Below are 14335 nucleotides of genomic sequence, written 5' to 3' on the forward strand. Positions count from 1 at the left end.
TGGCAATAAGAACATACATATCGATAATTACCTTAAATGTAAATGGATTAAATGCTCCAACCAAAAGACATAGACTGGCTGAACGGATAACAAAAATAAGACCTGTATATATGCCGTCTACAAGAGACCCACTTCAGATCTAGTGACACATGCAGACTGAAAGTGAGGGGATGGAAAAAGGTATTCCAGGCAAATGGAAATCAAAAGAAAGCTGGAGTAGTAATACTCATATCAGACAAAATAGACTTTAAAATAAAGATGGTTACAAGAGGCAAAGAAGGACACTACATAATGATCAAGGGATCAATTCAAGAAAAAGAAGGAACTCTACTCAGTACTCTGTGATACCCTATATGAGAAAAGAATCTAAAAAAGAATGAAAAAAAAAAAAAAAAATATATATATATATATATATATATATATATATCTGAATTAATCTGCTGTACACCTGAAACTAACATAACACTGTAAATCAACTATACTCCAATAAATTTTTTTAAAAATCCAAGAAGGAGATATAACAAGTGTTTATATATATGCACCCAACAAAGGAGTACCTCAATATATAAGACAAATACTAACAGCCATAAAAAGACAAATTGACAGTCACAGTCCCCAATAGTGGGGGACTTTAACATCCCAATTACATCAATGGACAGGTCATCCAGACAGAAAATCAATAAGAAAACATAGGCCTTAAATGACACACTAGATCAGATGGACTTAATTGATATTTACAGAACATTCCATCTGAAAGCAGCAGAATACACATTCTTCTCAAGTGCACATGGAACATTCTCCAGGATAGATCACATGCTGGGCCACAAAGCAAGCCTCAGTAAATTTAAGAAAACTGAAATCATATCAAGCATCTCTCCTGACCACAACATTATGAGCTTAGAAATCGACTACAAGAAAAAAACTGTAAAACACACAAACACATGGAGGCTAAACAATATGTTACTGAACAACCAATGGATCACTGAAGAAATCAAAGAACAAATAAAAAAATATCTAGAGACAAATGAAAATGAAAATATGATGATCCAAAACCTATGGGAGAAGGCAGACAGCAGAAGCAAGAAGAACTACAATCCTGCAGCCTGTGGAACAAAAACCACATTCGCAGAAAAATAGACAAGATGAAAAGGCAGAGGGCTATGTACCAGATGAAGGAACAAGATAAAACCCCAGAAAAATAACTAAATGAAACGGAGATAGGCAATCTTCCAGAAAGAGAATTCGGAATAATGATAGTAAAGATGATTCAGGACCTCGGAAAAAGAATGGAGGCAAAGATCGAGAAGATGCAAGAAATGTTTAACAAAGACCTAGAAGAATTAAAGAACAAACAGAGATGAACAATACAATAACTGAAATGAAAAATACACTAGAAGGAATCAATAGCAGAATAACTGAGGCACAAGAACGGGTAAGTGATCTGGAAGACAGAATGGTGGAATTCACTGCTGCGGAACAGAATAAAGAAAAAAGAATGAAAAGAAATGAAGACAGCCTAAGAGTCCTCTGGGACAACATTAAACACAACAACATTCACGTTATAGGGGTCCCAAAAGGAGAAGAGAGAGAGAAAGGACCCGAGAAAATATTTGAAGAGATTAGTGGAAAATTTCCCTAACATGGGAAACATCAGAGCAGAAATAAATGAAATAGAAACAAAGAAAACAATAGCAAAGATCAATAAAACTAAAAGCTGGTTCTTTGAGAAGATAAACAAAATTGATAAACCATTAGCCAGACTCATCAAGAAGAAGAGGGAGAGGACTCCAATCAATAAAATTAGAAATGAAAAAGGAGAAGTTACAACAGACAGAAATACAGAAAGAAATACAAAGCATCCTAAGAGACTACTACAAGCAACTCTATGCCAATAAAATGGACAACCTGGAAGAAATGGACAAATTCTTAGAAAAGTATAACTTTCAAAGACTGAACAAGGAAGAAATAGAAAATATGAACAGACCAATCACAAGTAATGAAATTGAAACTGTGATTAAAATTCTTCCAACAAGGGCTTCCCTGGTGGTGCAGTGGTTAAGAATCCACCTGCCAATGCAGGGGACTGGGTTCTAGCCCTGGTCTGGGAAGTTCACACATGCCATGGAGCAACAAAGCCTGGGTGCCACAACTACTGAGCCTGCGCTCTGTAGCCCACAAGCAACAACTACTGAAGGTCCTGTGACTAGAGCCCGTGCTCCGCAACCAGAGAATTCACCGCAATGAGAAGCCCGCGCATGGCAATGAAGAGTAGCCCCCGCTCACCGCAACTAGAGAAAGCACGCACACAGCAAGGAAGACCCAACGCAGCCAAAAATCAATAAATTAAATAAATAAATAAATTTTAAAAATCACATTAAAAAGCTATTAAAAAACATCTTCCAACAAACAGAAGTCCAGGACAAGATGGTTTCACAGGTGAATTCTACCAAACATTTAGAGAAGAGCCAACACCCATCCTTCTCAAACTCTTCCAAAAACTGCAGAGGAAGGAAAACTCCCAAACTCATTCTATGAGGCCACCATCACCCTGATACCAAAACCAGACAAAGATACTACAAAAATAGAAAATTACAGACCAATATCACTGATGAATATAGATGCAAAAATCCTCAACAAAATACTAGCAAACAGAATCCAACAACACATTAAAAGGATCATACACCATGATCAAGTGGGATTTATCCCAGGGATGCAAGGATTCTTCAATATATGCAAATCAATCAATGTGATATACCATATTAACAAATTGAAGAATAAAAACCATATGATTATCTCAATAGATGCAGAAAAAGCTTTTGACAAAATTCCACACCCATTTATGATAAAAACTCTCCACAAAGTGGGCATAGAGGGAACCTACCTCAACATAATAGGCCATATACGACAAACCCACAGCAAACATCATTCTCAATGGTGAAAAACTGAAAGCATTTCCTCTAAGATCAGGAACAAGAGAAGGATGTCTACTCTCACCACTATTATTCAACATAGTTTTGGAAGTCCTAGCCACAGCAATCAGAGAAGAAAAAGAAATAAAAGGAATACAAATTGGAAAAGAAGAAGTAAAACTGTCACTGTTTGCAGATGACATGATACTATACATAGAGAATCCTAAAGATGCCATCAGAAAACTACTGGAGCTAATCAATGAATTTGGTAAAGTTGCAGAATACAAAATTAATGCACAGAAATCTCTTGCATTCCTATACACTAATGATGTAAAATCTGAAAGAGAAATTAAGGAAACACTCCCATTTACCACTGCAACAAAAAGAATAAAATACCTAGGAATAAACCTACCTAGGGAGACAAAAGACCTGCATGCAGAAAACTATAAGACACTGACGAAAGAAATTAAAGATGATACCAACAGATGGAGAGATATACCATGCTCTTGGATTGGAAGAATCAATATTGTGAAAATGACTATACTACCCAAAGCAATCTGCAGATTCACTGCAATCCCTATCAAATGACGAATGGCATTTTTTACAGAACTAGAACAAAAAATCTTAAAATTTGTATGGAGACACAAAGGACTCCGAATAGCCAAAGCTGTCTTGAGGGGAAAAAACGGAGCTGGAGGAATCAGACTCCCTGACTTCAGACTATACTACAAAGCTACAGTAATCAAGACAGTATGGTACTGGCACAAAAACAGAAATATAGATCAGTGGAACAGGATAGAAAGCCCAGAGATAAATCCACGCACCTATGGTCAACTAATCTATGACAAAGGAGGCAAGGATATACAATGGAGAAAAGACAGTCTCTTCAATAAGTGGTCCTGGGAAAACTGGACAACTACATGTAAAAGAATGAAATTAGAACACTCCCTAACACCATACACAAAAATAAACTCAAAATGGATTAGAGACCTAAATGTAAGACCAGGCACTAAAAAACTCTTAGAGGAAAGCATAGGAAGAACACTCTTTGACATAAATCACAACAAGATATCTTTTGATCCATCTCTTAGAGCAATGGAAATAAAAATAAACAAATGGGACCTAATGAAACTTAAGAGCTTTTGCACAGCAAAGGAAACCACAAACAAGACGAAAAGACAACCCTCAAAATGGGAGAAAATATTTGCAAACGAATCAACGGACAAAGGATTAATCTCCAAAACATATAAACAGCTCATGAAGTTCATTATTAAAAAAACAAACAACCCAATCCAAAAATGGGCAGAAGACCTAAATAGACATTTCTCCAAGAAGACATACAGATGGCCAAGAGGCACAAGAAAAGGTGCTCAACATCCCTAATTGTTAGAGAAATGCAAATCAAAACGACAATGAGGTATCACCTCACACCAGTTAGAATGGGTATCATCAGAAAATCTACAAACAACAAATGCTGGAGAGGGTGTGGAGAAAAGGGAACCCTCCTACACTGTTGGTGGGAATGTAAATTGATACAGCCACTATGGAGAACAGTATGGAGGTTCCTTAAAAAACTAAAAATAGAATTACCATATGATCCAGCAATCCCACTACTGGCATATACCCAGAGAAAACCATAATTCAAAAAGACACATGCACCCCAGTGTTCACTGCAGCACTATTTACAATAGCCAGGTCATGGAAGCAACCTAAATGCCCATCGACAGATGAATGGATAAAGAAGATGTGGTACATATATACAATGTAATATTACTCAGCCATAAAAAGGAACGAAATTGGGTCATTTGTAGAGACGTGGATGCATCTAGAGACTGTCATACAGAGTGAAGCAAGTCAGAAGGAGAAAAACAAATATTGTATATTAACGCATATTTGTGGAACCTAGAAAAAGATGAACCAGTTTGCAGAGCAGAAATTGAGACATACATGTAGAGAACAAACGTATGGACAACAAGGGGGGAAAGCGGCAGGGGTGGGGGGTGGTGGTGTGATGAACTGGGAGATTGGGATTGACATGTATACACTGAAGTGTATAAAATGGATGACTAATAAGGACCTGCTGTGTAAAAAATTAATAAAATTAAAACAAACAAACAAACAAACAAAAACCAAAACCTATGGGATGCAGCAAAAGCAGTTCTAAGAGGGAAGTTTATAGCAATACAATCTTACCTCAGGAACAAGAAAATTCTCAAACAACCTAACCTTATACGTAAAGCAACTAAAGAAAGAACAAACAGAACCCAAAGTCAGTAGAAGGAAAGAAATCATAAAGGTCAGAGCAGAAATAAATGAAAGAGAGATGAAAACAATAAAAAAGATCATTGAAACTAAAAGCTGGTTCTTTGAAAAGATAAACAAATTGATAAACCTTTAGCCAGACTCATCAAGAAAAAAAGGGAGAGGGCTCAAATCAAGAAAATTAGAAATGAAAAAGGAGAAGTTACAACTGACACCACAAAGGATCATAAGAGACTACTACAAGCAACTATATGCCAATAAAATGGACAACCTAGAAGAAATGGACAAATTCTTAGAAAGGTACAATCTTCCAAGACTGAACCAGGAAGAAATAGAAAATAGGAACAGACCAATCACAAGTACTGAAATTGAAACTGTGGTAGTTTAATTGAAACTACCAACAAAAGTCCAGGACCAGATGGCTTCACAGGCAAATTCTATCAAACATTTACAGGAGAGTTAACTACTATCCTTCTGAAACTCTTCCAAAAATTGCAGAGGAAGGAACACTCCTAAACTCATTCTACAAGGCCACCATCACCCTGATACCAAAACCAGACCACACAAAAAAGAAAATTACAGGCCAATATCACTGATGAACATAGATGCAAAAATCTGCAACAAAATACTTGTAAACCAAATCCAACAATACATTAAAAGAATCATACACCATGATCATGAAAGTAGGATTTATCCCAGGGATGCAATGATTTTTCAATACCCACAAATCGGTCAGTGTGATACACCACATTAACAAATTGAAGAATAAAAACCAAATGATCATCTTAATAGATGCAGAAAAAGCTTTTGATAAAAATCAATACCCATTTATGATAAAAACTCTCCAGAAAGCGGGCATAGAGGGAACCTACCTCAACATAATAAAGGTCATACATGACAAACCCACAGCTAACATTGTACTCAACTGTGAAAAGCTGAAAGCATTTCCTCTAAGATCAGGAACTAGACAAGGATGTCCACTCTCACCACTTTTATTCAACATAGTTCTGGAAGTCCTAGCCATGACAATCAGAGAAGAAAAAGAAATAAAAGGAATCCAAACTGCAAAAGAAGAAGTAAAACCATCACTGTTTGCAGATGACATGATACTACACATAGAAAATTCTAAAGATGCTACCAGAAAACTACTAGAGCTCATCAATGAATTCAGTAAAGTTGTAGAATACAAAATTAATACACAGAAATCTGTTGCATTTCTATACACTCACAATGACAGATCAGAAAGAGAAATTAAAGAAACAATCCCATTTACCATCACATCAAGAAGAATAAAATACTTAGGAATAAACTTACCTAAGAAGGCAAAAGACTTGTACTCTGAAAAGTGTAAGATGCTGATGAAAGAAATTGAAGATGACACAAACAGATGGAGAGGTTATACCATGTTCTTGGACTGGAAGAATCAATACTGTCAAAATGACTTTACTACCCAAGGCAATCTACAGACTCAGTATAATCCCTATCAAATTACCAATGGCATTTTTCACAGAACTAGAACAAAAAAAATTAAAATTTGTATGGAAACACAAAAGACCCTGAATAGCCAAAGCAATCCTGAGAAGAAAAAAAGAGCCAGAGGAATAAGGCTCCTAGAGAAATATAGATCAATGGAATACGATAGAAAGCCCAGAAACAAACCCATGCACCTATGGTCAATTAATCTACAACAAAGGAGGCAAGAACATACAATGAAGAAAAGACAGTCTCTTCAGTAAGTGGTGCTGGGAAAACTGGACAGCTATACATGAAAGAATGAAATTAGAACACTCTCTAACACCACACACAAAAATAAACTAAAAATGGATTAAAGACCTAAATGTAAGGCCAGATACTATAAAACTCTTAGAGGAAAACATAAGCAAAACACTTCTAGATCCACCTCCTAGAGTAATGAAAATAACAAATGGGAACTAAGTAAACTTAAAAGCTTTTGCACAGCAAAGTAAACTGTAAACAAAATGAAAAGGCAACTCTCAGAATGGGAGAAAATATTTGCAAATGATGTGAATGACAAGGAATGAATCTCCAAAATATACAAATAGCTCAATATCAAAAAAAACCAAACAAACCCAATCAAAAAATGGGCAGAAGACCTAAATAGATATTTCACCAAAGAAGACATACAGATGGCCAAAAGCACATAAAAAGATGCTAAACATCACTAATTATTAGAGAAATGCAAACCAAAACTACAATGAGGTATCACCTCACTCCTGTTAGAATGGCCATCATCAAAAAGTCTACAAACAATAAGTGCTGGAGAGGGTGTGGAGAAAAGGGAACCCTCCTACACCTTTGGTGGGAATATAAATTGGTACAACCACTATGGAGAACAGTATGGAGGTTCCTTAACAAACTAAAATAGAGCTACCATACAATCTAGCAATCCCACTCCTGGGCATATATCTGGAGAAAACCATAATTTGAAAAGATACATGCAACCTGATGTTCATACAGCACTATTTATGATATTCATGCCAAGATATGGAAGCAACCTAAATGTCCATTGACAGAGGAATGGATAAAGAAGATGTGGTACATATATACAATGGACTATTACTCAGCCATAAAAAAGAATGAAATAATGCCATTTGCAGCAACATGGATGGACCTGGAGATTATTATACTAAGTGAAGTAAGTCAAACAAAGACAAATATCATATGCTATCACTTAATGTGGAATCTAAAAAAATGATACAAATGAACTTATTTACAAAACAGAAACAGACTCACAGTTTTCAAAAACAAACTTATTGTTACCAAAGGGGAAAGGTGGCGGGAGGGATAAATTAGGAGTTTGGGATTAACATAAAGACACTACTATATTTAAAATAGATAATCAACAAGGACCTACTGTATAGCACAGGTATCTCTACTCAATATTCTGTAATAACCTATGTGGGAAAAGAATCTGAAAAAGAATGGATGTATGTATACGTATAACTGAATCACTTTGCTGTACATCTGAAACTAACACAACATTGTAAATCAACTATACTCAAATATAAAATAAAAATTTTTTAAAAAGGGATGGTCCCAAATGAGCCCCACCTCCTGGTATTCACACCCATCTGTAGTCCCTCACACACTGCACTGCTCTTTTTGACCAACAGCATATGGCAGAAGTGATGGCATGTCGCTTCCAAAATTAGGTTATAAAAGACTGTAGCCTCTGTCTCAGGTAACCTCTCACTTTTGATCTCTCACTCTGGAGGAAGCAAGCTGCCATGCTGTATGCAGCCTTGGTGAGAGGTCCACATGGCAAAGAACTAAAGCCTCTGGCCAAGAGCCAGCAAGAAACTGATGCCTCTTGCCAGCAACCATGTTGAGGAGCCTGGAAACTGATTCTCCAGTTCAGTCGAGCCGAGAAATAACAGATGTCATCCCAGATGACATCTTGACTACAACTTTATGAAAATTCTTAAGCCAGAACCACCAAACTAAGGTGCTCTCAGAGTCCAGACCCTCAGAAACTGGGTGAGATAATGTTTGTTGTTTTAAAAGCTGATAAGTTTTGAGGTAATTTATTATGTAGCAATAGATAACTAATGCATATAAAAACCAAGGTACATATAAAAACTAGGCAAATAAAAAACAAAGAAGTTTTAAACTTCAGGAAAAAGTTTCTTGAGAAAGGAAACATAATCACAGTTCTGCACTTGGCACACCAGCAAAAATGATTTAGACACTTATAATAAAATAAACTAACACTGAATATTGATTCAGCCCAACATGATAATAGCAATGATATTACTAGAAGTGGGCGTTTGAGAGAGATGGGGAAGTAAATACTCTTCTACTATTACCAGAAATTCAACAGATAGTGTATAATATTGAAAGTCTGGAAACAGCCCATAAGCACATTATTCAGAAATACAGAAGTAAATTACAGAAGAAACAGTAAAAGATATGAAAATGGTGGCTTTGAGGAGAGATTCTGAATGATGTGGAGAGATTTGTTATTTTACTTTATGTACCTTTGGTAATTTTTTTTTAAGGTAGGTGTATTTTATTTTCATCTTATACATGAGGAAACAGACACAGAGAGATTAAGCAACTTGATCAACATGCACAAAGATGTCCATCATAGCATAAATTATAATTGTTGAATAAAACAAAGAGGAGAGAGTCCAAATATCCAAAAGTAGGCAAACTGTGTTAAATCAATTATGGTACATCATTTGATGGAGGTACTTTAATAATAGTCTATATCAGATTAAGAAGTTTCTTTTCTATTCCTAGTTTGCTAAAGGTAAGTTAGTTGCCCCAGGTGTTGAATTTTATTGAATGCTTTTCTAATCTACTGAGATGACCAAATGATTTTTTTGATTATGACAAATTAATGCAGTATTAAAATATCAAGGAAAGAAGAAAATCATGTCTTTTTTCCAGATTCTTTTCCATTATAGGTTATTATAAGATATTGAGTATAGTTCCCTGTGCTATACAATAGGTCCTTGTTGGTTATCTATTTTATATATAGTAGAACGTATATGTTAATCCTAAACTCCTAATTTATCCCCCCTCCTTCCACTATCCACTTTAGTAACCATAAGTTTGTTTTCTTTTTTTTTTTTAAGATTTTTTTGACGTGGACCATTTTTAAAGTCTTTATTGAATTTGTTACAATATTGCTTCTGTCTTACGTTTTGGTTTTTTGCCCGCGAGGCATGTGGGATCTTAGCTCCGGATTAGGGATCGAACCAGCAGCCCCCTGCCCTGGAAGGAGAAGTCTTAAACACTGGACCGCCAGGGAAGTCTGCATAAGTTTGTTTTCTATGTCTGTGAGTCTATTTCTGTTTTGTAAGTAAGTTCATTTATCTTTTGATAGTCTTTAAGCTCTTAAACCACATACATGAATTACTTTAATAAAAGTAATTTAAGGTAACAATAAAAACAGACTGTAACAAAAGATCCAATCAAATAACATTAACGACAAAACAACATCATAAACGAAAAAGGCTTGCAGATCCCAAGCTCAAACTTAGTGAGCAGGGTTATGTGATTACTAATATTTTTCTGTACAATAACAGGAACACGGCATCTGGCAACAGAGAAGCTGGCAGACCTGCTCTAGTTGACAGTAGGTAAACAAAACCTGATAAATTCTGTTTTATCCTGAGAATTTCACACTAGAATAATTCCAGTTGAGTTACTAGGATCATGACAGATAGATAATCCATGACGTGTAGAGTCCATGACACGGACAGTGTCTAAACCTTCTACAGTTGTTAAGGAAAACTTCAAAAATTCTGTTCCATCCTGAGAAATACACATTAGAATCACGGCAGATAAGACAATCCATGACTGACTGATATAAAGTCCCTGACACAGAGGCATGGCTGAAAGAAACGTTAAAGCCGAAACAAAAAGACTCAGGGAGACAAGGTGGTTGCCAGAACTATTTGAAGGGCAATTTTTAAATATTTGAAGGTTTAACAAGTAGAAGAATAAAATTAGACTTACTCGCATACTTTTACAGGTCAGAATTCAGACCAAGGGGTGGAAGTTACAATGAAACAGATTGCAATTTTCCAGCAACAAGGCTTTGTAACTAGGATTTTCTAGAAACAAAAATGGAAATAGCCTGCCTTATAAAAGAGAACATCCCCATTGTTGGAAATATTCAAACCTAGACCATACAACCACTGTTTACAGTGACTAGAACTCTGGGGGAATCTAATTTCTCATAAAAAAAAAAGCACCAGTGCACAATCACACACAATTCTGCATACATTTCTAGGGAGTTCACAGACCCCAAGAAGTACCTCCATGGATCCCAGAGTAAGAATCTCTATTGCAGAAGAGTAGACTAGGGCTTCCCTGGTGGCTCAGTGGTTAAGAATCCGCCTGCCAATGCAGGGGACACGGGTTTGAGCTGTGGTCCGGGAAGACCCCACATGCCGCGGAGAAGTTAAGCCCGTGCGCCACAACTACTGAGCCTGTGCTCTAGAGCCCCGTGCTCCACAACAAGAGAAGCCACTGCAATGGGAAGCCCATGCACTACAACGAGAAGCCCGTGCACCACAACGAAGAGTAGTCCCCACTCACCACAACTAGAGAAAGCCCGCACACAGCAACAAAGACCCAACACAGCCAAAAATAAAATAAATAAATTTATTTAAAAAAACCAGTATATCGCCTTTAAAAAAAAGAAGAGTAGATATCTTCAAGGTTCCTTCCATTTCTGTGACACTAGTTTAAGACAGTGAAAGTTAAACGTATTATACTCTATATGGTTCATGTTTTTATTATCTATATGCTTGTTTCAGCTGTACAAGTTACCTATAAATATGACCATCGGAATAGTATCAATATTTATGGTGACTTTGTGCAAACTGGGAAAAGATAACTCCTCTGGGCTGTCTAGTCAGAAACACATGCCCCTTCCTCTGGGCTGCTGTGGCCCAGGTCAGGACACACTGCTTGACAAGAAGAGAAAGGCTGGGTGTTAGTCCCTACCCACCCGTGAACAGGGCCCAACCAGATCCAATGTAACCAGCAGGCCAGAGATTGGTCATCTGGTTAAAGGGCTGAAGTACCTAAATTTTTATCAAAGTATTACAATAAATTTTGCCACTGGTTGTTAAATCATTACAATACTCGGGAAAAAAAAGTAGGAAAAAATGCATTACCCCGTTTTTACTGCCAATGAAGAAAACAGACTTTTCTCCAGTTTCAACTCCATCGCCTTCACTTCCACTACTTCCCCGTTTTTCCACTTCAGCTTTTGCGATTTCCCAGAGAGTTTCACTATATGAGGCAGAAAACCAAAATTCAGGGAAACAAAAAAGAATCCTTTCAAAAATTTCTTTCCAGCCCAAAGAAATTTTATTTCAGTCAGATTTATAAAACAAATCAACATTGTTTGCGGGGGGGACAATTTACTGGTAAAACTTCGGAGGATTAGTCATTCTCTTTGTACTAGATTGAAGCGGAAAATGATAAGCAGAGTCTTTATTGCCAGGATTTGAGATTGTCTGATTTGGGGGCTTCCGGACAAGGCTGAAAGCTGTGAGTGTCTCAGACACACATGAATGTACAATGACTTTTGGAAATGCACAACTTGAAAACCACCAACATCTAGGAAAAGAGGGAATGTGTAAAGCCAGTGTACCACATAATCTTTGCCCCCTGAAACAGTTTTTGGCTTTGTTTTTTAAATTATATATTTTTTGGCTCAAGATACCTTTTTTAAATTATATATTTTTTGGCTCAAGATTCCTTTTTTAAAATATAAAAAAGGGGGAAAATCACCTAAAATCACTTTTGAAAATCATCTTTTCATTTATCTCTCTACACACTCATATAATTTTATACAAATAAGATTATATCATTTTTTAAAAAAATAAAGCCTAAATGAATTATGGAGTATTGAACTAAAAAAACATGAGAAAGATTTGATGCGTTACAAGCTCGAATCTACTACTTTCTACATAGAGTATGCCAACTTGAGCAAATTACCTGACCTCTCTGGATCCTTCATTCCTTTATTAAGTCAACGAGTATTTCTTGAGCACCTAATATATGAAAGCTTCTGTGCTAGTCCCCAGGCTTACCTGTTTCTTCACCTCTAAGATGCTGATAAAAAAGAATACCAACATCATAGGATTGCCATGACTGTTCAAATGTAATAATTCATTTAGGTTAGGGCCTGGCCTATACATAATCACCTAAAATCAGTGAGTGTTTATAATCATTATTATTCAAGAACCAGGAATGAAAAAAAAGGGGTTAGAAAAGATCAAAACAGGTGTCCCTAAATGTCTGCACTAAAATTCACACATTTATTTCACAGGTGAGCCCCTAAGAACTCAGTCCGGGCCTGTTTGCTCTTCAATTACACACTATTTCTTCATAATGTGATTATCTTCTTTCCAAGTTCCCAGCAGAAAAGAGAGAAGGATGTGTTGTAACCAATTAAACCGTGATGCGAAGCTTAAGGCTCATCAACTAAACAGAGATCACACCGCCCATCCACCATGTGAGAAAAACAGACTTTCCTGGTCTGTGATGGACTCCAGGACTCCTCTCTCCCGATGTCCTTATAAGTTGTTTAGAGAAGGTTTAGGTATGACCTTGAGAACAAACAACTAAAATAGACATCATAGAATTGAAGAGCTAAAATGTATTTGATAGGTGATTAAAATCCCACCCCCACCCCTGCTGCCCGTTTAAATATGACCTTACATTCTTCACAGTGCCTTCACAAGTTAGGCTCCTTTATTGTTGTCGTGAACCCCTGCACCCGGAGCCGAGGTCCCTGAGGAAGTGGCTTGTGGTCTGGCTCACCGCCTGAAACCCTGTTCCTAGAACATTCCCTAACCCTCGAGAAACTCTTATTGAAAAAGTGAATAATTGGAGTTGAATTATCTTTCAAAATCTCTTAACTTTTCCACCTGGGGAACTTTTCTACTTGTTTTCGGCAGAATCCACACTCTCAAGGATAGTGCCTACGGATCCTTGACCAACAAGACAGGAACTGCAAAGAGGACGAACTCACAATTTTCTTCCACCAACGGGTCCCGCGAGGATCTCCTCTCCCCAAATATACCCGCAGCGGCCTCTCCCTCCACCCCTCCCCCCATCTCCACCCCTTCCTGGCTGGGTTGGGAAAGAAGGGAGGCTCTCGAGGGGAGCATAAGCCAGGCGCAAACAGGGTTGCAGGGATACCTGGGCATCGTGGCTCGGCCGCCCCAGTGTCGTGGTCTCCGCGCAGGGCCCAGCCTAGAATCAGCTGGACCGCGAGCTCTACGCGAGGCTCTTGGGTTGCTATGGTAGCGACGTCACAAGTAAAGGTTGCGTGCAGAAGAGGGGCATCATGGGAAATGTAGTTTTCGGCGTTCTTTTCGCGCCTCTCAGCTTTATCCGTTAGGGTGGGAGAGAGAGGCGACAAGTGGTAATAAATCTGGGACCTAAAAACTCTGGGCTGGAAGTGTTCTTCTATTAAAAAAGTATTCTACTGAGTACCGACTATTTATATGCCAGGGGTCTCTCTCTCTTCAATTACTTTTCTCTCCCCAGTAGCAGTGAATTGGGAATGGAGAACGAAACAATCTCCTGAGCTGTTTTCTAGTGATTTACTAGAGGCAAAGAATATTTACGATTTTAGTATTTTCCAACTTTCTGCTTGTTTGGTTGTT

The 14335-nt window shown here is 37.4% G+C and overlaps 1 protein-coding gene across 2 annotated transcripts in view; it reads right to left on the reverse strand.

Annotated features, from left to right (window-relative positions):
• DYNC2LI1 (dynein cytoplasmic 2 light intermediate chain 1) overlaps positions 1–14017 on the reverse strand; it is a 44146-nt gene extending 30129 nt beyond the window's left edge. Inside the window, exons 1-2 of one of the 2 annotated variants that reach the window (XM_082358292.1) lie at positions 13866–14017; positions 11828–11945 (exon numbers count right to left, since the gene is read on the reverse strand). In XM_082358292.1, coding sequence (XP_082214418.1) covers positions 11828–11945; positions 13866–13873 — 126 coding nt within the window. In that variant the 5' untranslated portion in view covers positions 13874–14017. The remainder of the gene's footprint in view (positions 1–11827; positions 11946–13865) is intronic. The other variant, XM_082358291.1, reaches the window with a different exon arrangement.
• Positions 14018–14335: the final 318 nt, after the last annotated feature.

Source organism: Balaenoptera borealis (assembly GCF_965194805.1).
Source record: "Balaenoptera borealis genome assembly, chromosome: 15".
NCBI lineage: Eukaryota > Metazoa > Chordata > Mammalia > Artiodactyla > Balaenopteridae > Balaenoptera > Balaenoptera borealis.